Source organism: Phymastichus coffea, unplaced genomic scaffold (genome assembly GCF_024137745.1).
Source record: "Phymastichus coffea isolate CEN01 unplaced genomic scaffold, Cenicafe_Pcof_1.1 PCOF00001, whole genome shotgun sequence".
NCBI classification, from domain to species: Eukaryota; Metazoa; Arthropoda; class Insecta; order Hymenoptera; family Eulophidae; genus Phymastichus; species Phymastichus coffea.
This window is the reverse complement of record NW_026706812.1, coordinates 4,304,258-4,330,707: the sequence shown is the minus strand read 5'-3', so window position 1 is coordinate 4,330,707 and position 26,450 is coordinate 4,304,258. Positions and strand designations below refer to the sequence as shown.

Sequence of the window (26,450 nt, the reverse complement as noted above, 5' to 3'; positions counted from 1 at the left end):
TTCAAAGTAGTCCACTTCGGATACAATACACTTATACCAACGCTTTTTCCAATCCTCGAAACACTTTTGAAACTCGATCTTTGTAATAGCTTTTAGCTCTTTCAGCGATTCGCTTTTAATGTCATCTATGCTTGTAAAACGACGGCTTTTTAATGTTCTCTTTATTTTTGGAAATAGAAAAAAGTCACATGGAGCCATATCTGGCGAATATGGAGGCTGAGACATCGTTACAGTTTCGTTTTTGGCCAAAAATTCACGAACAAGCAATGAAGTGTGAGCAGGCACATTATCGTGGTGCAAAAGCCATGAATTGTTTTGCCACAAATCCGGGCGTTTTTTTCGGATTGCTTCACGCAAACGACGTTGAACTTGTAGGTAGTACTGCTTATTGATTGTTTGACCTTGTGGCAAGAATTCATAATGAACTATGCCATTAAAATCGAAGAACACAGTGAGCATAACCTTCACATTCGACCGTACTTGTCGAGCCTTTTTCGGTCTTGGCGATCCAGAATGCCTCCACTGGGACGATTGAGCCTTAGTTTCGACATCATATCCGTAAACCCATGTTTCGTCACCTGTTATAACATGTTTTAGTAGTTCTGCATCGTTATTGACTTCATTTAGCGACTCCTGAGCAACTTCCATTCGCCGCTGTTTTTGTTCGAAATTCAACAATTTTGGAACGAATTTTGCTGCCACACGTTTCATACCCAAAACATTCGGAAAAATTTGATGGCATGAGCCAACTGATATACCAACATCATCAGCGACTTCTCTGATTGTGATTCGGCGATCGTTCATAACCATTTCTTTCACTTTTTTCACGTTTTCATCGGTTGTTGATGTGCTTGGGCGTCCGGGTCATTCGTCATCTTCAACGTTTTCGTGGCCATCTTGGAAACGCTTATACCACTCATAAATCCTTGCTTTACTCATAGCAGACTCACTATATGCCTTTGTTAACATTTGACAAACTTTACTACACTTTATTTCATTTTTTACGCAAAATTTAATACAAATTCTTTGATCCATTTTTTTTCACAAACGAAAATCACCGAGCTCGAAAAACACGTCTAACGTTAGCGGCTGCCACTTAAAAAGTAAGCAATGAATATTGCTGAAAATTTTATCGTACTTCAGGGGCATGTGTACCAACATAATAAAAAAAAATTTTATACAAGCGGACTCTCCAAACCCGCGAAATTTAAAAATTCTCGTTACTTTTTGAACACACCTCGTATATCGAATAATGTTGCTTGTTTCACAAATTGATTTAAAATATTCTTCAATCTCTATCGTATTTGCTACAAAGATATTTAGTGTTATGCAAATCTACAATCAATAGTTTACTTTATATATCACTTATACTATCATTTTTATTATTTTACATCTTCAGATTGTATTTTTCTTACATGCAGGACACCAGGAAAAGGGAAATTAGAGAATATATTGATTATACTTGTATAAAGTACTGTGCATCATTATCAATTCAGGTAAAAAGAGGAGACTTGGATCGATTGAAATCGATTAAAATCGTACAAAATCAATGTTGAATAGTGTTAAAGTTAATTAAATCGTATCAATTTTAATCGAGTCTAATGAAATCTTTTCATTATGTTCTGAATAGAGATCATTAAAGTGGACTGAAATTGATTATAGTATTTAATGTTGATTTTGAACCAATGTAATCAATTTCGATTGATTTGAGTGATCTCTATTTGACAGTTTTTCAAAATCTAATCTGAATGCTACACGTCTATCATCCATTTTTTCGCTTGTATGAATCACTATGATAAACAGTATCTTTAAATATAAAGTTCTTGTAACCTACTCGATTCCCTAATTGATACATACTTTTCAAAACTCTTACTACATAAAACTGTGCCTTTTACGCAATAATGAGATTTTATAAATTTCAAAGGTTGACATAAGTTCGTACAATGGCCATGCACTTCTTCGTTCGTTCAAATATTTTTCAAATTTCCATATGTCAAATGTAACATTTGCAAATATTTCTTCCCAAATATGTGTTTGTATGCCTGTAGGTTCGGTAACTAAGTTTTCCAAAGTATGAATATTATTTTCCGTCGGACAATCTTCGTTGAAAATAAAGTTCTATTCTTACGTATGGATTCAATCATATGTTATTGTATAGTATGCAACTTTCAACTTTTCTGATTGTAATGCATTTATCGATCTCAAATTTCAATAGGTCGTTTCCGGATTTATTTAATTGCGTATGTCATGATTGATGTATTTTTAGAAAACGTATTCCAACTTGATAATAAACTTCTGCTTTACGAATCTTCAAGTCAGAAGGACTGTTTTTCTATTCATTCTATATTTAAAGTGCAACAACGAGATCAAGTAAACCATTAAAATATTCGTATGCAAATGAACATACCCTATATCAAAACAAAAAAATTCCGATAAACAGCATTTACCTTTCACTCCGCGATTCGATGTTATATTGATCTGTACTGTATAGGCAACATCGTTCTTGTGAGTTTTATTAGTTCTCAATACTGAATTTTAGTTACGTACAATCCATCGCTCACTACCTGATTAATAAAATCCGTTTTTACAGCACCAACTATGACAGTAGTAACCATTAAACTGTATTGTATCTTTTAAATATAAGGGCCTATATCGCGTTAACAAGACAACTACGTACTTGAAATGTTGTTAGTAGGTAAACTAGGCCACAGATCAGGGGAGCCTCAGAATTTAATTAATTTGACGCAATTGATTTACGTGTAATGCACAGATTTAGTAAAAAAAATTATATACTAATTATTAATTCATGAAATAGTGGAGTAGAGGAGGAGGGGTAAATATACACATTGTTTTTCTTAAATAAAATTTTTTTTATTGATAAAAAATAAATCTTATTCTACAAGTTGTGACAGGGTTATAACGATATTCGGTAGCCCTATGTACGGGACTCTCCTTGCATGAACGCAGCGACCAAGCGTGCACTATACAGCAGCTACATGCTTGTGTCGTTACAGGATCGGGAGAGAGGAGTGCGACGGTCGGCGAAGTGTCGCCGTGAGTGTGAGTGAGAGCGAGAAGAGCGAGAGAGAGAAAGAGAGAGCGATATCGGCCGATTTTTTGCGGTGTGAGAAGTGGGAACGCGGCGGCGCGTTGCTTAGAAATTAGGTGTGAACAAAGGCAGTTAGGCGTGAGCTCTCGAGCAATTAGGGCTGTCTAGAGAGACAGGATCGGACTAAGATTCCTGCAAGTGAACTGCTGCCACAAGTGCCATTGCCACGATTGCCAGAAGGAGGAATTCGTTTGTAGCCAAGCCAATTGAAGCAGCGATTATTCGCCGTCCACGAGGCAAAGGCCGTGCTGCGGTCCTTCCTGCAGCAACACCGATAATCGCCAGGGCGCCATTTCCTGCTGGATTACGCTTTCGCCGGCGTCGTTTCTTCACGGACCGTCGGTGCCCGGTGGGTCCATACATAGTTTTGTCTCTCTCGGTCGGTTACGGATCTTCGGAAATTAAAGCGTACTTTATCGTGCACGCTTAGCGATCTCGCTCGCGTGATCCCGCGAATTCTGATCGCGGAAAAGGCTGAGCGAGTGCGCTCACCACGGCGAAGAGAACTTTGTAGCGTACGGTTGTAAAGACGTCAATAAATGAGATCGCCAAGCGTATTATATTTTAATTAACGAGTCATTTACTTGAATTCTCACCCAACCAGAGCGAACGTCGGCCCGTGAAAGTCAGCGCCGGCTTTCTTTACCGCGATTGATCCCGATAAAAAATTAGCAGAGCTCAGCCCAAGGCGCACGGTGGCTGTACCCTCTCGCAAAGTTATTTACATTAAAAGAATATTTATAGAAATCCTTCAATAATTTCATCGCTCTCTTTCCAATCCATGCAGCAACCATTTAAGTAAAACTTTTTCATAAATTTTACATTTTGATATGCGCAGGTCGTTACATATTTACTGTTATGATTAGGACGCACAGTAACTGATTTCATATTTTCAAAAAGGGAATATCCCCAATCATTCAAGTCTGAGGCCATATCGTTCCAAGATCTCCGAAAACAAAAATTTTTGTAGCATCTTTGAACTATCTGTAATGATGAATTTATGCTCTTCGTACTTGAAATCACCAGAGTCCCATTCTAATCCATGGTAGTAGATTTCCATCCAAATATTATAACGCTTACATTTTTCAGTTAGTCTTCGCCATGGAAACGGAGGTTTGAATAATCGTACGAGTGGTTCTTCGTCGCAGTTAAGTGGAAGTATCGCTAGCTCCTTTGAGGCATACGTATTGTTAGGAATCATGAAACCTTGCGTATCCACTACGTACTCCATTCTGGCTGCTACTGAGCTGCTTGAGGGAAGATTCATCTCTTTAATACATAGATCTCCACTCTGTGATGTTCGTATCACTTATAATTTAGTTAATAGTTCGTACTCTCGTGGTCTTGTCACGTTAATGATTAAGAATTCGTTCCTTTCAAATTTACTCTAATTATTCATACAAAATAAATCAACAAATAAAGTATATACGTATGTAAGTGATATTTCAAGGAAAGTCAGACTTTGCGCTACTTTCTTATGGTGCGAATTGTCCCATAAGCAGAGCTAAAGACTTTCTTATAAAGGATATAATTTAGCCCAAGTTTCTTATAGTGCGAAGTGTTCTATAAGTCGAGCATAAATTATAATAGGAAAGGAGAGGATTTGCTTGGTTAATCACAATGAGAGAAAGAACTTAGGTATCAACCAAGTTTATTCAATCTCATGCGCTCACTTTGCAAGGCTTGCAGTGAATTCCAGCTTGTGCAATAATCAGCGTATTTATACACAGATTTTCCCGCCTATTTTCGCAGGAGAGTTCTCTTCGAAAAGTTTTCGAATTTTCGAGAAGTATTCGCAAATGTTGAGAAATGAATTTTCTAAATTTACCAGTAAATAAACATTAATACTAAAGTGTTAAAACATGTAAACTTTACAAAATTAGTTATTGGTCGTTTTAGTATGATTTACAATTATCACAAATAGTATCGTCGAAAGTTATTAACTAATAAAGTTAATTAATGTAATGTTACAATATTTACAATAAAACAATACTAAAATTTTACATAACTTTTGTAACGAGCAGGCTCGTTAAGAGGTGGATGAGCGAGATTTGAAATAGCGCGCCATGCGCAAAAGACCCGCGCAGCGAAAAAGAGAAAGAGAGATAGCTACGACACGCGGGCTCGACAGAGTACACGTGAGACCGGCAAGGAGAAAGCACGCGCCAAGAATTCCTTCTTCTTGTTTTTCGCGAAAAATCGGGCGACGCAGCGATCCCGCGGAGTGACATAGTGCAATTGGGTAGAGTGAGCACTGTGATTGAGGGAGACACTCGGTAGCGTCTAACGTGGGAGGACGACCGGATTGAAAACCATCACCCGAACAAGGAGGTCCGACTCGTCGCCCATAACTCACGAGGACCGACTCATAGGCCTCTCAGCCTATTGAATAAAATTCAAATAAAATAAAATTCAATATTATTTAATAATTAAACGCAATTAGAATTATGATAATCTAAATCTATGTACTAAAATCTATATAAAAAATGCTTTGTTTCATCAAAATTACTTTTAATTAACATATTTTATTTAAATAACAAAAACTATTATATCTTTATCTATAAGTCTGTGACGTCACGCTTCTTATATGGTCATGAAATTAGACTCTTATAATAAGACAATCAAATAATAGGTGAGGTGGCACCGTTTAATACATTAATTGATGTAAACAGATTGATGAGTTTAACGGGTTGCAGTCATTCAGTGAAATAATAAACTAGATCATACATAGGACCGTTACAACTCCCTAAATAAGTTTATTCACATCTCCACTTATTGGATTGTATTGAACGATGCGATCATGTAAAATGAGATAATACGTTGAAGTTCCTTCAGGAGTATTTTACCTTGTTTCTAACTCCAAGCGTACATTTACTGCAGAGTTCTTCAATGTCTCATTTTGTTTAGCGCAATCAATGACAATAAGTGGTACTTGTTTTATAATGGTAGATTTTTTTCGCATCGGTTCAGAGTCTTTACCGTAATATGCCTTCTGAAAATTGGCATACATGTTGTATAACATTGCAAACTGATGCTTATTTATGTCAATATTGAAATTACCATACGGATAACACTGAAAGTTGAGGGAAAGTTTCACGTTACTAATGTTGCAATAATCGAATACGCTTGCAATTACTGTTGAAATATTTTTCGTTTAGTTTGAAAAGCTAAGATGACATAACGTGGTTTTTCCAGTTGATTTGCAGTTTTGACTGTCCATACATGACTTATGTTCATAGGTAGCATTGGATACTCATATAATTCCCAACTACGAAAACTCCTTAAAATGCTTCTTTCTCTTTTCAGAAAATCAAGTAGACGAATCTTTTGTGTATTCGATGCAGTAACGTATGGCATAAGCCATTCGATGCGTGTTATATCGATCTTGAACTTTTCGATGATTGTTTCTAGTTCTACCAATTTTGTTGTTTGGATAACGGCATTTAAATCACTGCTTGATCGTGTGAGAATTAGTTCATGTTTCATGTTTACCAATACTTTAAGATAATATTCAGCAAATCCAAGAATGAAGTTTAAAGGAATAGTGACATCGAAATATCCTTCGTGGTTGATTATTTTCTGATCATTTTCGGTTATTTATCTAATATTTTCAGCAATCCAATTTTGACTTGGATTAAGCGATAGCCAATTTTTCATAATAGTTGTTAGACCAAAGTTTTCACATTTATCGATTTTTATCGCATTTAGCTCATACCTAATTTCCTCAAATAAGTGACAGATGGCGTTGTTTACAAATAGAGTATTCGTTAAGACTGCATTCTTATCATCGCACAATCTACCACAAATATAAATACGAATCTCATAATGAGCCAAGGATTCATCAAAGGTGACGGGTGACTGTATTTCTAGAACGTTTTCCATTATTTCGTTGAAAGCAGCCAAAAATAATGCAATTTACTTTCCACCAGAAATTTCTTTTAAGCCGAAACTTTTTAAGAACTTTATGCTTTGATGCGTCAATTCTTTCGCTTTTCGATGATGATTGACGCTCGGAATACGCCGTATTGTCGCTTTTACTTTCTATCGACGACTGATGGTTGGTTGGTATATTGTACGTTTCAGATGTAATCTAATTGTTATTATTTCACCTTGAAAGTTAATTAAATTTCCGTCTTGGTCAACGATGCGTAATTGTAAATTATCTATACACTTTACGGTATGTGGAAGATAAATCACATTTGAAGGAACTTCGATAATTTTATATCCAGGTGGTACTGTAGGAAAAAATTCATGAATATCGTGAATCTTACTCCCATTCATATATGCACCTGAGGTAATGTTACACTCGACTCCCAGAGCATTTACTTTGAGAATTTTTACTGGAAGATCCGAATGGTGAGAGTTGTTTTTTTCTAGTTTATACCATGCAAATTCCAGTACTCGAGCAGTGGAATCTTGTGGACGGAAATCGATATCTTCTGAACTTTCAATTACACAACGTAAAGTATTATTGTTCGGTTTCAGACTCACTGTTATTTGAGGTTCTAAGGTTTTACGAAGGAATTTATCAATATCTTTAATTTCATAACTACCCACAGGTAATATTACAGGTGGTTTATCACCAACGTAAAATTTATTGTCATTTATATCTATATTGGGTATAGAGTTGAATGTCAAAAATTCTACTAAACCCCAAACGTATCTTTTATTTGCTGATAGTTCAATGGGTGGAAAATATTGCGCTTCTAGTAGAGAAGAATTACCCGAGAGAGTAGAAGTGAATGATTCTTCCATGACTGTTTAATACGACTGATAACTTTTTACGGTGTCTTTATTTATATACCCCCACATAAAAACTGCAAACAAAGATGACCGCAATTATAGGTATCGAAATTTTGATATCTTTTTGGATTGTATTTGACCTCATCTACTCCGAGATATGTCATTAGATCAAATGGAGGTCTAAGATTTTCAAAACTATCAAATTAGGTGACGTTATTTCCAATTTTCCGATAAGCAACCCAGTGTATACCTATTCCGTTAACGCCATCGAGATTAATTATAGCTGATTCTCAATAATGTGGTACAGACGTTGGTAAGTCATTTCTCATAAACATTCCTTGGAAATTTGGTATACGTAAAATTTTGGTATACTTCATAAAGTCGATATTTGTGAGAGCTCTATAAGGTAAATTTACTTGAAATTTTTTTTTTTTAAAGCTGATCTCAAGTAAGGTTTGAGGTATGTTTTATAGCCAGTTTTATATGGTTTAAGATACATCCCTTTACCCAGTGCAATGACCTCTATCGTTTTGTTGTGTCTTTTGCTTTCTTCTAATTGTCGTTTTACAAACTGCATCATTTACAGCTTGTGCGATTCCTGCAGCTCCACCAGCTAGAGCACCAGTTGCGCTTAGACCAGCAAAAAGAGGAATGAGAAAGAGTAAAGCTCCACCCATCTTTTTAAAAATTGGCAGAATTCGTGGAGTTTTGATGTTAGTTTTTCCACCGATCTTTTTAATGGCTGCACGAGCTCTTTTTAGAGCAGTGACGATGATCGTTCGAGCACATTTATTTTTTGGCCATTTAAAATTGGCAGCTTTGATTATGTTTTTCAAGTCTATTAATTTTTGATATTTCTTTTTGCACCTTTTGACTTGAGTTTTTTTGTTTCTTTTTATTCTTGATTTCCTTACCAAATTTACATTTTAATTTCATGGCGTTAGCTACTGCGTCAGCAGTTGCTTTTCCAAAATGCTAGAATTTTTATCGAACATTCGCTTCCAAGCTTTCTCAGCTGAAATTCTGTCTGCAATATTTCTATACTCTACACATTCTCGATTTTTTGTATAAGCTATATCATGTTCTCTACAAGCTGCGTCAAGAGGATAAATGCCTGGATCACCTCGAGCAATTCTTTCCTGCAATTTAGTTCCCGAATCATAATACTGGTAACCTGGAATATGAAGTTCAAAGGGAAGCTTATTGATGACTTTGTTAACTAATCCACGTCCTTTCTTCACTCTCTGATATTTGTATGTGATCATCACTCTATGAAGTCCAACACATGACTAACTTTAAAAACTATAAAAATGAATATATATATAGCCATTGGCTCAGTTACTGTTTGAACATTGTCTCGTGAGCATGGATATTAAAGAGCAAACAGTAAAACTTCCTATCGAAAATTTCGACGTCATCGTACGGGAAGATAAACTACCAAAGCATCATGGGGATTTACTTCCACTCGTAGTATCAAAGAAATTTTTTGTGGTCCATCTAATTGTGGTAAAACCAATAGTCTTTTTGCGTTAATTACTTATCCCAATGGCGTTAGATTCCAAAACGTTTACTTTTACACGAAATCTCTGAATCAACCAAAATATAAATTACTGGAAGAGATGCTGAAGCCTATAGACGGAGTGAATTATTTTTCCTTCAAAGAACATGAGTCAGTGATTGATCCCGAGCATGCATTACCCAATTTAATAATGATGTTCGATGACATCGCGTGCGAGAAGCAAGACAACCTGCGTGCTTTCTTTTGTATGGATAGACATAGAAATGTCTACTAGTAAGAGTTACTTGTAACAAAGCAGCCTGATAGAAGTATAATAACGCAAGATGATCTCAAGAGATATCGAGAATTTTTGGAAAAATCTAATGTTCATAGAAAAAGCATGAATCCAAATGAGCCTGTACGAGCAAATAATAGTCACAAATTTAATAACATCATTGGTCCATTATTGAATAAGACTAAAAAACCTAAGATAGAAGAGGAGGAATTGAAAATTGGTACATCTTTACCTAGTTATAAGGTTGCACGAAACATCAACAACATTAATACGAGTAGATTATGTGTATTGGGATGATCCAAATGAGCTTGTCGATTGTCTTTAATTACTTGTAGCTGAATAATCAGCAGGTAACAATAGTCATATAAACAAAATTCATTCGATAATTCAGGAACTACGCGAGGGTGGATATATATATATACAGGGTGTCTCAGACCACCCGTCCACCCCCAAAGTGTGCCGAAAAAGTTTTTTTTTCAAAAATTGATAACGCAATTATATATAAATGGAGTACACTCTATCGATTGGACGTAAAATCAACCTCCGGTTCCAACCGGAAATGGCCTATTCAGACCGGAAGTGCATGAAAATCCATTTTTGTAAATGGAACATGCATACTTTTTTTTCAGATTCAGATTCTACGGTAAAAAATACGAAAATTTCATAAGAAGAATTTTTTGAAAAAAGTTGATATTTGACCTCTAATTGACGTCTGAAGTCTGTAATCCACCAGTTCGTACTCAAGCTACGAAGATGCACGTTTTAGCAATGGAATAGGATAATTTGGCTCCTCTAAGAGGTTTTCAGGGTCACTGAGTCCGAATCCAATGTGAGTTTGATCTTATCAGGTCATTTTGAGGTCAATTCAAGGTCATTTAGAGGTAAAACAAAAAAAAATATTAGATTTATCAAGAATAAAGTACTTTTAAAATTTTAGCCTTAATATTTCAAAAATATGAATCTCGTCGTTTTTTTATTTATCCTTGTTATTATTAATCTATGTATTTACATAGCGTACTTTTATGAAATTAGGGGAAATGAAATTCCAAAACAAATTAGTTTAGCGAGATAAAAATCTTTATTCTCAAAACATAATAGATTTGGTTGTAGTAGCAACATTTGTTTATAATAACATAAATAATGATAATTTGTTTTATTAGAACCTAACATAATGAAAATTTTTATAACATAAATAGATTTTATCTTCTATTGTTCTGTAAATAAAATTTTTTTATAAATAACGCTGAAATAACTGTGCGTAAATAGACGGTGAAGATTTGACGAAAACTTTAATGTTCAAAATGCGCTCCGCCTTGAAAAATACATGCTTGAACTCTTCTTTGGAAATTATCAACAGCTCTTCTAATTTCTGCTGCCTGCAGCGACCGAATTGCATCCGTGATTCTGCCAATCATATTGGCTCTCGTTGTCGGATGTTCTTGGTAAACTATGTCCTTTACTCTTCCCCACAAATAGTAATCCAGGACAGTCAGATCTGGGGATCGAGGTGGATAATTGACAGGACCAAACCTTCCAATCCACATATTAGGGAACATACGATTCAAACTATTTCGGCAGATATGTGCCGTATGTGCAGGACATGCATCTTGCTGAAACCACATGTCACGCCGTAACTGCAGCGGGAGGTTTTCCAAGAGAATGGGTAACTCATTTTCAATGAGATTCACGTATCTGAACCGATTTAGATTTTCATTAAAAAAAATTGGACCTAATATTGGATTATCAATAATTCCGCCCCATACATTGACATACATTGACTTTCCAAACCCGCTGGTGATCTATAGTTCTCAACCAGTGGGGATTTTGTGGTCACCAATAACGACAATTCCACGTATTAACTTCTGCATCACTCTTGAAGGTACATTCATCCGAAAATAGAGCAGATCTGTGAAACTCATCTCTGGCGGATTGACCCAACAGGTGGATTGGAAGGTTTGGTCCTGTCAATTATCCACCTCGATCCCCAGAACTGACGGTCCTGGATTACCTACTATTTGTGGGGAAGAGTAAAGGACATAGTTTACCAAGAACGTCCGACAACGAGAGCCAATATGATTGGCAGAATCACGGATGCAATTCGGTCGCTGCAGGCAGCAAATATTAGAAGAGCTGTTGATAATTTCCAAAGAAGAGTTCAAGCATGTATTTTTCAAGGCGGAGCGTATTTTAAACATTAAAGTTTTCGTCAAATCTTCACCGTCTATTTTCGCACAGTTATTTCAGCGTTATTCATAAAAAAATTTTATTTACAGAACAATAGAAGATAAAATCTATCTATGTTATAAAAATTTTCATTATGTTAGGTTCTAATAAAACAAATTATCATTATTTATGTTATTATAAACAAATGTTGCTACTACAACCAAATCTATTATGTTTTGAGAATAAAGATTTTTATCTCGCTAAACTAATTTGTTTTGGAATTTCATTTCCCCTAATTTCATAAAAGTACGCTATGTAAATACATAGATTAATAATAACAAGGATAAATGAAAAAACGACGAGATTCATATTTTTGAAATATTAAGGCTAAAATTTTAAAAGTACTTTATTCTTGATAAATCTAATATTTTTTTTTGTTTTACCTCTAAATGACCTTGAATTGACCTCAAAATGACCTGATAAGATCAAACTCACCTTGGATTCGGACTCAGTGACCCTGAAAACCTCTTAGAGGAGCCAAATTATCCTATTCCATTGCTAAAACGTGCATCTTCGTAGCTTGAGTACGAACTGGTGGATTACAGACTTCAGACGTCAATTAGAGGTCAAATATCAACTTTTTTCAAAAAATTCTTTTTATGAAATTTTCGTATTTTTTATCGTAGAATCTGAATCTGAAAAAAAAGTATGCATGTTCCATTTAAAAAAATGGATTTTCATGCACTTCCGGTCTGAATAGACCTCTTCCGGTTGGAACCGGAGGTTGATTTTACGTCCAATCGATAGAGTGTACTCGATTTATATATAATTGCGTTATCAATTTTTGAAAAAAAAAACTTTTTCGGCACACTTTGGGGGTGGACGGGTGGTCTGAGACATTCATTATCAAAATGAGCGTTAACGTATTCGGACCTAAACTTAGACATCGAGCTAACGACCGTTGTGGTCCACCAAGTCTTGGATTCAAGCTCACGTGAAAAGGTTATTTCGATCTGGAAAATAAAAGATTAGAGAATGTTGCTCCACCACTAAATTCTGACGATGTAGTTAATTTGCAAACTGTTCAACGTATCGTTCACTCGGAAGTAAAAACTGTTACAGATACCATCATAGCATACTTGAAAAGTAATCTGAGTAACTTAGTTGAAATAAATAAATCAGTGATAAAAATAGATACTCAAAATAGAGAAGTAGACGTGTCGTCCGCCTATGGAGTATCAAAAAGTGGTGGAAGAGCTTCACAAACCAGCCAGACGTAATTATCCACGATGCAAGTACGATATTCGAGAAATAGACGAGACCTGGCAGGCCGATCTTACCTGTATGCAGACTTATTCTAGAGAAAATCGCGGCTACAATTGGCATCTTACGATAATCTATAATTTTTCAAAGCATGCGTGGATCGTGCCAGTGAAAAAAAAACCGGTAGTAATGTGGCAGCAGCAATGAAATCTGTTTTGGTGAAAGGTTGAGTACCAAATAATCTTCACACGAACAGAGGTAAAGAATTTTATAATGCAACTTTTGAAGCTCTCATGAAAAAATACAACATTAATCTCTACTCGACTTATAGTTCACTCAAAGCTTCAATATGTGAACGATTCAATTGTACGTTGAAAAATGCTATTTGGATAAAATTTAGTCTACGCGGCAATCACAAATGAGTAGATATACTACCAAAGCTCACTGCTGCTTACAACAATCGTAAACACAGAACGATTGGTATGAAACCTATTCAAGTGATAACAGTAAATCAAGCTCAAGTATTACGCAATTTTGCTCAAGAATGTACAACAAGGAGACCAAAGTTCAAAGTTGGCAATAAAGTGAGAGAGAGTAATGCAAAGCAAATGTTTGAAAAAGGATATACACCAAATTGGTCAACGGAAATATTTACAATTGTGCACGTGACACCAACAAATCCAACTACTTATCATTATCAATAAATCGAAATATCTCGATATATATCTAGTTAAAAAATGTATTAAAAGGTGCAATAATTGAGTATTTATAAAATGGCTACGATTCGATAATTCGCATAATAATTGGATAGATAAAAGTGAAATGTAGAAAAAAAAAGAAAGTTAGTCTAAACTTATGTATGTAGATTCAAGGGTAAATAAATAAACATTTAATGTAGAAATATGATTGGAGTATTTATTTATTAATAATAATAATGTATCTACGCGCTACTAAATTCTATACAGTTTCCTCCTAGATAACTTATAAAGAAATTAAGTTTATTGGTGTTGTCCATCAAATTGTCCATCAATTTTTGATTTTGTATAATTGCATTCGACAGGTTGGATGACAGAAACAGTTGAAATTCCTCGTCAATCTCAATAATTAATTTGTCACCAAATCGTGTTGAACTGGCTTTAGTTTGGTGATCATATCTTTGCAGCCTTTCGTCAATTCACTAACTTTTTTGGTGAGCTTAAATTCACTACGTGCAATAATATTAAGTTGAGTAATATTCATCTGTAAAAGAAAGAAATTAGTAATAACGATACAACTTGTAGAAAGAAAAAAAAATGACTTGTAGAATATTTTGTATTTACAAAAGGTGAAATAATTTTTTTCTTTTTGTCTTTCAATCACTAAACTTTGAAATTTTAGCGACAAATCTAGCTTCTAGTAACTTCCTTTTCCTTGACGTAATTTGACACAAAATATAATCAGAAGAAGCAGACTATTACTGCTCACTGGTTGCTGCTGCTGCTGCTGCTATTGTCGACTACTTTTTCTCGACGAGAATGAGCTTCGCAGTCCGAGGTTGCGATTGATGTAACGTTTCTCCCAACCCATTCTCTGCTTCCTTCTCCAAATTCGCCGGCGGCTCGTTAACGGTGACCAATGCTGGAGTAATGGCGGCGGCGGCGGCGGCGATTGACGGCTCGACGGTGGCGACTGGGACGGCAGCTGGGGGCTTAATTGAGACCATTTCCAATGCTTCTATCCCTTCTCTCTCCACCAATGAAATACCGTAGTGACCCCAAGGAAGCGTATAGGTGTTACCAGGAAGCAAGAATCGATTATCAACATGCGCACTGAGCGCGACCTTTGTCTGCCTCTCGCTGTATAACTCATGATGGCGAGATCTGATGATCTTCAATGACGATACATAGTCATAGGGAAAAACACCTTTTCTCTTCAATAAAGCGATATGCTGCATGGTATAATCTGTCTTTTTGTTGGAAGTGACGCTCTAGAATATCATGTTTTTCCAAGTACGATGATAGTTAGTCGAGAGATAAAGCCATAAATCGAAATGAATCAACGAATCGTAGATTAACGTCACTACCTGCCACATATTTAGTAAAAGATATATATTTTTCCTTCGTTTGAGGAAGAAGACTCGACGTGGGAACTCATTCGCAATTTCTTTAATGAATAGGTGTGCATTGTAGGTGATCAAGTAATATTATTTTAACGGAAAAAGAAATTTTATTTGTCAAAAAAAAATTGTGGGGGTAATGAGTGATTGCATGCCGTATATAAAAGGCGCTGATTCAAGTGTTCAATGTTTAATCAGTCAAGATGGAGTTTGTCGTAGACGTAGGCTTCAAGACTTCCCTGAATGAAAAATTCTTATGTTTTCACTCCTGATATTTATATTTATATTTAATTTGATTGATATTTATATTTAATTTATTACTATATTTGATTTGAAATTATTCATTTTATATATTTAACAGATGTATACTGAGGTGGCAATAAATTGAATTGCGAAACGTTTACAAGAAAAACAAGGTGTGTAATTATTTACAGGGATAACTCCTAAGATCAGAAATTTAATAAAATAAAATCATAAATTCCCTGAATGAATTTGTGTTCAAGGAGGTGGCCATCGTTTCTGTAGAAGAAGATGCAACTCCTTCAATATTCCTATTTAAACCACCTTATCCGTGAAGTTAGTTATTGAAAAAAAATCAATTCGAAAATCGTTTGCTGCTGAAGAAATTTTACGGTATTCCCTGGGAATGTGGTTATTCACCTTACGACGAGCTTTCGAAAATAATGAGAAGAACTCTCTTTGGAACTACTATTTTTGTTAAAGGCTACGAAAAAGCAAATTGGTTAAGGTCTTTGATTACCAATGCAAAGTAAATTTATTCTTTCTCACACATATAAAGGATCATATATTGCAACGATTGCCGAAAATCGTTTGGACTCGCGTGAGCAACTAAGCGTGGCTGAGCGTAACAGCCGCGATCGGTTTGAGTTAGAGAGAGAGAGAGAGCGCGTAAGGGGCAATGACCGGGATGGGAGAGTTAGCTAGCCAGTATGATTGTGTCCTTCAGTCCGGCTACATCGTAGTTAACGAGTCAGAGGCAACGACGTGTTCTATTGTTTCTGAGTGAGATCCAGGGATTTGTGTACATTGTTAGTGAGTGTGGAGGTGGGTGTGCACACTGCGCAACGTGTGCATCAACAACTGTCAACAACAATCGGTACGGTGGAACGAGTGCACACGCTGCACAACGTGTGTGACTCCGGCACCGGTAATAACAGCTGCGAGTGGAGTGCCGAGTGCGCACATTGCTGAACGTGTGCGGCCTCGGCAGCAGCGAGCTCAACCTCGGCAGCTTCAGCGGCGACGCAACAACATCAGCGGAGCAGCAGTCGCAGAGGCAGTTCACCGTCAATTAATTTAATCGGATACGGTTGGCCACCGTATCCTCGTAGATTTAGCGGTAGGTGCACAGCATTTTGTAATCGCGTCTAGCGTGCGATCCCGCGCAGCGTGCGCGGTGGATTCATAGTCAGCGAGCGTACGAATAGTCCGCGACGTCTGCGAGATATACTCTCTCTGTCCCCGTTCGAATTACTGTGTCGGAATAGCGTGCGAAAGTCTCTCGGCAAATCCCTCCCTTATATACGTTCTGAGTAAATAAATTGGTTAGAGATCAATACGAAACACTCTCATTATTTTGTCTTCCCTTTGTTCGACATCGGTGTTATTGTTTACGTTTGATTCGAACGCGCCGGTAGTACAGCACGAATCACGAAAGCAACAGGAGAAGCTGCCCGCCAACCGAGTTGTCAGCAGTGGCCGACGGAGCGCTGGTGAGCTAGCGCAGCAGCGCCCCTTGTGGAGAGATCGCGAACCCAGGTTAGATCGGTAAGAGAACTCAGCGCAGGCGCACACCGGGACAAGGTGAGCAAGTGTGCTAGAAGCACACAGTTAACAGTGCACCGTCTGGCTATATTAAGGATTATTATTACCCGGGGTTTGCGGCTAGGAGGTAGCCTGTTAATATATATATATATATATATACACACACACACACACACACACACACACACACACACACACACACACACACACACACACACAGGGTATCCATTTTAAAGGAACCAACCCGAAATTTTCTACGGTTGGCATTCTACAAAAAAATTGTTCAAACAAAAGTTGTTTGGGACAATGAGGGACACCTTTCCCAGAAATCGGATTTGACCGTGAGATTTATTATCAAGATCATTTGATGGTCAAAGTCATTTTTGAATAGGAACCTATAATTTTGATCCCGGATTCGGAAAGAGAGAGAAATTCTACGTTTAGATAAGGTATTATGTGTTCAGATAAGCCAATTAAGTCAAGGTGGGAATGCCCAGCCAATGAAGACAAGACGATGACTACAGATAAAGTTATGGTCAAGGTTGTAACACTAATATTTATCTCATAAAATGTTCAAAAATACCGCCGTTTAAATATATGCAGTGTTGAATTCTACGGTAATGTCACTACCAATGCCTATCCATCGTCTTCAGTATCGTTGGTTCAAAAAGTGACGAACTATTAGTGAGCAATGATACGGTGCACCATCCTGTTGAAGGCATAATCGTCGTCTGGTTTCCAAGTCCATATTTTCCAATAATTCTGGTAATTCATTCTGCAGGATATTATGATAAGCTGCGCCGTTGTCATTCCCATCGAAAAAATAAGGCCCTATCAGATAACCATTTATTATAACGCACCAAACTACGCGGCTCCATCTATGCTGATTATCAACATGACGTATCCAATGAGGGTTCTAGATAGATTAATAATGACTATTATAGTGATTAAGTTGCCCATTACTATGAAATGTAGCTTCGTCCAAAAACATTACGTATCTGAAAAATTCAGGAACTACACGAATCCTTGCTTGTGCCCAATTACAGAATTCGAGTCTGCGGCGGAGATCATTCGACATCAAAGCTTGAGTCAAATTTATGTGATACGGATGAACTCTATGAAGCCGCAAAATTCTACCGGTTGTTATTCTTGGGATTCCAGTAGCTCTCTGAATTTCACGCAAAAAGATATAATGATCCAAATCAACCATTGCCAAAACAACTATAATTCGGTACTAAAGCCTCCCTGGGTAATTTTGAGAGTCAAGGCCGATATCGTTCTGCAGTACGATATTACCATCCAGTTATAGGGTTGGGGGGGGGCAAGATATTACCAGCAAGTTATTGGGTTATTACAATTAATCTTACCCTTATCTGATCATCCCTGTGCATAGATGAAGAAAATAATAAATTTGATCCCTACATGACCTTACGCCCGGAGGGAGGGGTAACCGCACCACACATATAATACCTTATCTAAACGTAGAATTTCTTGCTCTTTCCAAATCCGGGATCAAAATTATAAGTTCCTATTCAAAAAATGACTTAGACCTTCAAATAATCTTGAAAATAAATCTCAAGGTCAAATCCGATTTCTAGGAAAGGTGTCCCTCATTGTCCCAAAAAATTTGTGTCTGAACAATTTTTTTATACAACGCCAACTGTAGAAAATTTCGGTGTGCTTCCTTTAAAATGGGACACCCTGTATAAACTCGTATACAGGATGATTCAAAAACATATGTAACTAATAATTCCATTCGATTCGTCTCGAAAAATTAATTTAGAATTGTGTTCTTAGTTTTTCCATTAAATACTTAGGTAATTAGATAATTAGCTTCAAAGATCGGCCAATCAGCGCACAGCTTTAGAAGAACGGGCGCTTGGTGGCGAGTGCGGAGCAGTGAGGGGGGTCAGGGGCGCGCGCCGCCGCTGATTGCAAGCGGTGCTCAACCCAATCGTGCAACACGGAGCTCCCATGTCTACATACTGATTGAACGCGTATCAATAAAAAGAACGGTTCAATACCGATTGACTAATAACAATGATGTACGTGAAAGCTTTTGCGAAATAGGTTATTTAGTATTCGTGGTCGTCGAATTCAAACTCGCGGTCTTACTTAAGAATTGTAACGAGAGCAGGCCGTTTGCCCGTCTCTCGTCCGCGTTTCTCCCTCCCCCACTCGGCTAAGCGTGGTGGCCAACGTTGGGCGCATTTAAGTATGCGCCTAACACTTGGTCTTTTGTTTCAGCGCCAAGGACGAGCTAGCGCAGTTGAGCGCAAGAAAAGTTGAAGAGCGCGGAGAGAGAGTGAGAAAGAGAGAGAGAAAGAGAGTATTAGGCCTATGCAGGGATTGGCAGGAGCGCAACGCGTGACCGATAAGCGACGCGTCACGTGCCGCCTAACTAATAGGTCAAGGTAGGGAGAAGAGCGAGCGCCGCTGAGCGACTGCAAGATGCGCGCAAGAATTAGTGCGTGAGAGAGTCGCAGCCGAGCCTTACGAGAGTGAGGGAGTAGAAGCCTAGTCCTACTACAGTGCGGAAGTCCGAGCCCAGCAGAGAGAGCAGTTTGGGATAGCCGGAAGGAAGCACGATCAACCCTACCGGCAACGGCTTTGCCAGCAACAGCAGCCAGCCCACCTGCCAAGAGAGTCAACGTCGCCGACGGAGACCTGGTCAGCGACAGCGGTTAGCGACGATCTGACCAGCGACGACGCCCGGTACGTCCTGCGGCAGCACATCGCCCAGGAATCTCGACGTTGCGAGGAACAAGGAAAAAAAGGTCAAGTCTTCCTTTTCTTCTTTCTCTCTACACTCTCTCTCTCTGTTGATGCGACGACCGGTGCGCGGTGAAAGAGATAGCCCGGCACTCACGTGCCGGCTATCTGAAGGTTTGCGTTAAGATTAATTTATAGTGACGTAAGTTGCGACCGGTGAATTGTCCAGGCGCCCACGTGCCGGGCAATTTACCCGGTATTAGTCCGCGTAGTTTTTAAGTAAGTTTGTAATAGGCTAAGTACGCGATTAAGTATTAGTGAAATGCGAAATGTTCATTTGTGATTATCTTAAGTAGTTTATTGTTCTATTTGCAGTTTGTTAGTCGGTAATTTAGATTATGTTATGCGCGCGTTTGTTCAGTGTGAATGATTATTAATAATAATAGGTTGTAAGTGAGATTTGATTCCTGTCTGTGTATAATTTATTTATCAACCTCACCTCATTCTCCTCTCTCAATTGTCATGAGCGAAAGTGCCTCACTTACCCCGCAAAAGAATTGGTAACAAAGGATCAAGTTTTGTTACATGGCATCCCTTGTGAGTCTGGCAATTGGGAGATAAATGAGAGAAATGATTTGATAATAAAATTTTAGAAATAACGGTTAACTGATTTTCTTTGTGAACTAAGGGTAAAAGAGTGCGCGTAAAAGAATTTCGAGTTTTCGGTATTTTGAATTCTTGTTAGTGCTTGCCAGTGACCTTTCTTAATAGCGGTGTCGGATGACAACGGTGCGTCATTGAGTCGCTTTGACGCTAGACGATTGCGTTCTTTCTTCGCTTTAGTTTTTCTTTGTTTTAAGAATTTTACTAGACTGCCTATTCAAAATTACGGTAAGTAAATTTTGATAAATTATAATTTCTTTCTATAAGCGTAAGCAAGGCGATTTCTTGCCGGCTTATAGCTCGGAAAGAAATTAGTCAGTAAGGTATCAGGTTACACGGACCGGTCGAGACTTGCTTAGCCCCATAGGCTCGCGTCGTAGTCAAGTTACGGATTTTCACTTTTAGAAATAACAATGTCGCTAGCGTGTAGAGATAAAATAGTCTTGCGCAGAATATTACGCGATGCGCATGCGAAAAAATTAAAACGCAAAATTGATTCCACAGAACCGGCTGTTCTGTTGGAATTAATGCGCTATCGCGAGCTTAGTTTACACGGTGATCTTGAGGAATTACAAACCCGGTATTTTCGATATATGCTGTTAAGAGAGCGGCCAGATTTGCAGCCACCGTTGCGCTCGAGCGATTTTGCGTCAGGCCGAATCCCGGAAAACCTGTATGACGAACAGCAAGAAACAACGGTAAGCAGTGCGCGGAACGCGAACCTGGGCGATGAATTCGCGGCAGCTGCAGCACCTTTAACGGCCGAATTATCATGTGAGCAAGAGCAGGCGACACAGGCAAGAGCAAGTGTTGCCGCTCCTTGCGAACAAGTTCGACCGCCAGGCGAAAATGCAGTCGCGCTCGGTGATAACGACATGTTACCGATGGCGACTCGCTCGCCGTCGGACAACAGGATCGAACGCGCACGCGAACAAATCGCGGAAAACCAAGGCGAGCGTAGCACTAGCGCGATAAGCCAAATCTGGGGAGCTTTAACTGCTGTTCCGCGTTGGATTTATAGGCGCGAGGTTAGACAGGGCATCACGGATGGTGCGAATGCAGTTTTTAGAGTTGAAAGAGAGGCGATGCACAGTAGAGCGGCTCAGGCCGAACAGCAGGCTTCATTGCCGCCTCAGGCCAAGCCGCTCGGCGATCGCGAGACGCTAAACGGGCCAGCGGTTGCCACTGAGCCATCGGCCCACGCGAACGCACCAAACAATAGAGCAGATAGTACATTCCTCTATGCCGATTCAAATAGATCGGCGAGCACGAAATATCACGCGCCTAGAGTAAGTTCATGGGTTGAAGACTGGGAACGCGAGGTACGGGTAGCTACTAGAGAGGAAGCGGAAATACCAGCTACATTAGGTGAAGGTTCGATTATTAGCGAGAAAAGCGTAATGAGCATAAGGCGACCTAAACAAAAGCAGGTGAGACAGGTAGAAAATATCAGTGGAAGCGACACTAGCTCGAGCCTATCGGATACTGATAGTTGCAACACCTATAAAGTTAAATCGCCGCGGAAAACTAAGCACGTAAGAGCGGAAAGACCAAGCAAAAAGAGTGCTCCTCCAAGAATCAAGTATATAAATGGTATACCTGCGGATGGAGTAAGCGCGCTCAATGCCTGGTCTCTTTGTTTTTCCGGTAAGGATAGTACAAACGCGCTAAGTTTTCTATCAGGTTTGAGTGATTGCCAGCGCTATTATGGCATCTCGGACGAAGAAATGCTGATAGCAATAGGCACCGCATTCCGCGATAAGGCGCGTCCGTGGTACGAGGTTAATCGCGGTATGTGGAGGACGCTGAAAGACTTTAAAAAGAGTTTTTCTAGCGAATTCTGTCGACGATTGAATAGAGAACAACCTTACGGTGAATTACGTCAAAGAACACAGGGCGAGAACGAGAACATTACGGACTATGTCGCGGCTTTTCAGACGATATTACGCTGTTTTGATCAGCCCGTTTCGGTGAGACGCCAGTTAGCTATGATCATAGAGGGTCTACATCCAAGATATAAGCGATATCTTGAAACTAAGACCTTCTCCGATCTAAATAGTTTTAAAGAAGCGGGTATGGCACTCGAAGATCGCATGGCCGGTTGGAAAAGGTGGCAAAAGCCGCCCACGGCTGACGTAACGCTAATTCCGGAATCCGCGTACACAGAGACGAAGAAGTCACCCGGTAAGCAAAAATCGGTCGAAACTATTGACGGTTTCAACGACGCGATTGATGAGGTCTTAATAGTCGAATCTCCTAAAAAGAAAGCGCAGCAGCAGAACAAAAAACTAGGTATAAAGGGCAAGAAGCAGAACGGTGAAATTGCCGTGGCTATTGCCGATAGGCAACAGCCACAGGCAAGAAACCAGCCTGCGAACGAAGCCGCGCCTGCTCGTCAGAGCGCGCAGGCTTCGTTGGCCCCGGCTGCAGGTGTAGCCCCTAGTCTGGTCCCGCAGCAGCGCAATCAGGGAGGTAGCAACTTAAATAGGCCATTCACGGGGGCTTGCTTCAATTGTAACGCGGTGGGACATAGGAGGGCGCAATGCCCGATAGCTCAGGTCAATCCGCGGGTAGTTTGTTATAAATGCCGACAACCGGGGCATTACGCTAATAACTGTCCAACGCGAACTTCAGAGTCGACATTATATTGTCAGGTTTGTGGGACAATCGGTTACGTGTTAAGAGAATGCCCTACTTGTAATCAGGTGAAGCAGGGAAACCTCAGCGCGGGAGCCGTCGACCGCTCGACGACTCCTGCCTAAGATGGATTGAGCGGGTTATTGAGGTAGAGAAAGTGCTTCGCGCAAGGAGCGAAAGCACCGTAGAAGAAGGGAATAGCGTTGAGGTAAATAGGGAAGGCGAGAACAAGGCAGAAACCGCCAGTTCTGCGCCTTCTTTTATGAATTTAGTAAAAAGGGAAGGCGAGAACAAGGCGGGAACTGCCAGTTCTGCGCCACCTCTCTTAGACGAGGTAATAGGAGAATATTTGAAAGTCAAGGCTAAGGTCAGGCGTGCAGTATTTGTAGAGTATGAGGATCCGGAAAAAGGAAGTAAGGAAACCGTTGAGTTTAAAAACGTGTTTAAAAGCGAGTTTAATCGTTCGACATTGAAAGAAGTTCAGGCGCAGAGTGACGAGGGCGTAAGTTTCCCTAGTAGGATCAGCAATGAACCCGAAGAGGCAAATAAACGTGACTCGTTGCAGCAGGACGCGGAAAGTCTTCAAAAAGATCGACACACTATCGCGCGAAAAACTTTGCCCGATAAGGATATACAAGATTCGATAGGGTTTAATAAATTTTGCGCGATAGCTAGCTCGCCTGAGAAGTGCCCAGCGAGGCAAAATGAGTTGCCATAGTCGCGCACGAACACGAATGAGGCAGGTTCGAGTATTTCGCCCACGGTTGGGCAGGCTTCGGAAAAGGCCGTTGCTTTAGGAAATCAGGGTGAACCTGTGAAGGAATCTGTTGGTAAGGAAACGAGCTCAGGCGCTGCGCTCCCGTCGGAGCGGGCTGCGACAAAGGTCATGGTCACGCGCGATAGAAGTGAGCTTGTTGATACTAGGGTTTTGTTGTTTGGACGTTCGGTCGTCGGTGCCGACGCACCTTCCGTTTTAGTGAGGGAAGGGTCTGAGTGGAACTCAGAAATCCCGAAGAAAACGGCAGATGAATCAGATGCAGCGTTAGTCGCAGTAGTAGAGAATAGGTTCTTTATTAAGGTCGACATAGGCGGGCAAGTCTATACAGCGCTACTAGATTCAGGTGCTCAGGTATCGGTAGTAGGGCCGAATCTTGGTTTACGGTTTAAGGACCGGATAAGGCCGCCTACGATTTTTGTACAGGGCATCTCAGGCGAGAAGCCGCAAACGTGGGGCGACTTGAGGTTAAGTATTGAAATTGGCGGTAGGACGAATTGGTTAATTGCGACGGTAGTATCTACGCTTAAGCACGACTTGATTTCAGGAGCCGACTTTTGGATAGCGTGGAATATAAATATTAGCTACGGCAATCGCGCTTGGCGGGCAGGTGACCAAGGCGATTGGTATCCCTTAGCAGAGCAGAATAGTAACGAGATAGTTGTTTTTGCGGAATGCGCAGGTTTAAGCAGCTACGAGGAGGCTCAACGAGAGACAATCTTGACGCTCGTTCGCCGGATTGTCCCGGAGCCTGGTGAATCTCCGGCGGTTACAAAAGTTATCGAGCACGTCATAGATGTAGGCGATGCGCGCCCGATAAAGACGCCGATGCGCCGAATGTCGCCTCCTATATTAGCATTTACGCAGGAAGAAACCATGCGGCTATGGAAGGCGAAAATAATTAGGCCATCGAATAGTCAGTGGAGTAGTGCGCCGGTAATCGTACGTAAACAGGACGGCGGCTATAGGTTCTGTCTCGATTTTAGACCAGTAAATAAGGTGACGAAAGTAGACGCGTATCCGATGCCTAGCATTGACGCTATTTTAGATAGGTTGCGCGGAGCAGTCTACCTGTCGAAAATAGATCTGCGAGCGGCGTTTTGGCAAATTCCGCTTTCAGAGAATAGCAAACAATATACGGCGTTCGCGGTCCCAGGTCTTGGTTTATGGGAGTTTGAACGAATGCCGTTTGGTTTGGTAAATGCGCCGGCTACTTTCACGCGCCTCATGGACGCACTTTTCGGTCCAGAGTATGAGCCGCACGTTTTCTGGTATTTGGACGATCTGCTAGTAGTTAGCGCAGATTTTAATAGCCACGTGATCTGGCTAGAGAAAGTTTTGAAGCGTTTAGTAAGCGTTGGCTTAGAAATCAACTCAGAGAAGTCCGATTTCTTCTGTACCGAGGTAACTTACTTAGGGTACAGATTAGATAGTGAGGGTCTGCGTCCGGACGACGACAAGGTGAAGCCGATAGTAGATTATCCTGCGCCGAATAACGTAGCTCAATTACGCCGATTCCTAGGTATGGTAGGATGGTATGCGCGTTTTATCGAACACGAGAGTGAGATAAAGGTCCCGTTGACCAAGCTCATCCGAAAGGACCAGCCATGGGAATGGAAGGAGGAATAGCAAGTTGCATTTGAGAGGCTAAAGCGCGCATTAACGGAGGCGCCGGTACTCGCGCGCCCTGGTTTTACACGCCCCTTTCACTTGCGCTGCGATGGCTCTTCCTTCGCGGTTGGCGCGTGTTTGGTCCAGGTATTCGACGACGGCGAGCATCCCATATGCTACGCCAGTCGGATGCTGAACGCGCACGAGCGAAATTACACGGTGAGCGAAATCGAGTTTTTGGCAGTACTTTTTGCGGTAAAAAAGTTTAGGCCTTATATAGAAGGCTCACACTTTGTCATCGTTACGGATCATAGTGCGCTTACTAGGATTCTTAATAAACGCGCACTTACAGGTCGATTGGAAAGATGGATATTAGAATTTCAGCAGTTGGATTGCGAAATAATACATAGAAAGGGAGCGCTGCACCATGTGCCGGACGCACTTTCGCGAGAATTTGAGGACGAACTCGAGGTTTGCGCATTTGATAAGATACAGGATGCTTGGTATCTACAACGCGTGAAAGACGTTCTTCAAAGACCGAAGAAATTCGAGAATTGGAGAGTAGAGAATAACGTGCTGTATCGGTTCATGCGCGATCACCTGCTCGATCCGATAACTAATCGCGAGGAATGTTGGCGCATGGTGGTGCCGCTGGAGTACCGAGAAAGGGTGTTGAGAGACGCTCATTGCGAGCCATTCGCTGGACATTTCGGCCGTGAAAAGACTTACGATCGAATTGCTCGTGAGTATTACTGGCCAGGAGTGTGGTATGATGTGAGGACGTTCGTAAGTGAGTGCTCTCAATGTCAGAAGTACAAGGTAGTCCAGCAGGCACCCCAAGGTCTAATGGGTAAGTAAGTCTAATGGGTGGTAGAAAGACCATGGGCCGTAGTAGCGACTGACGTCGTAGAGCTGCCCCATAGCAAAAATAGGTTTAAATACCTGGTGGTTTTTCAAGACCTATTTACTAAGTGGGTCGAGCTGAAACCACTGCGATCGGCGGACGGCCCTGCTCTTGTTGCCGCGCTTGAGGAGTTAATCCTGTTCAGGTGGGAAACTCCGGAGTATATCATTAGTGATAATGCGAAGGCATATACGAGG

The 26,450-nt window shown here is 40.1% G+C and overlaps 1 protein-coding gene across 1 annotated transcript in view; it reads right to left on the bottom strand.

Annotated features, from left to right (window-relative positions):
- Window positions 1-14,175: 14,175 nt before the first annotated feature.
- Window positions 14,176-26,450, bottom strand: part of LOC131675773 (uncharacterized) — a 150,204-nt gene continuing 137,929 nt past the window's right edge. The window contains exon 4 of the mRNA XM_058954911.1: window positions 14,176-14,310. Coding sequence (XP_058810894.1) covers window positions 14,176-14,310 — 135 coding nt within the window. The remainder of the gene's footprint in view (window positions 14,311-26,450) is intronic.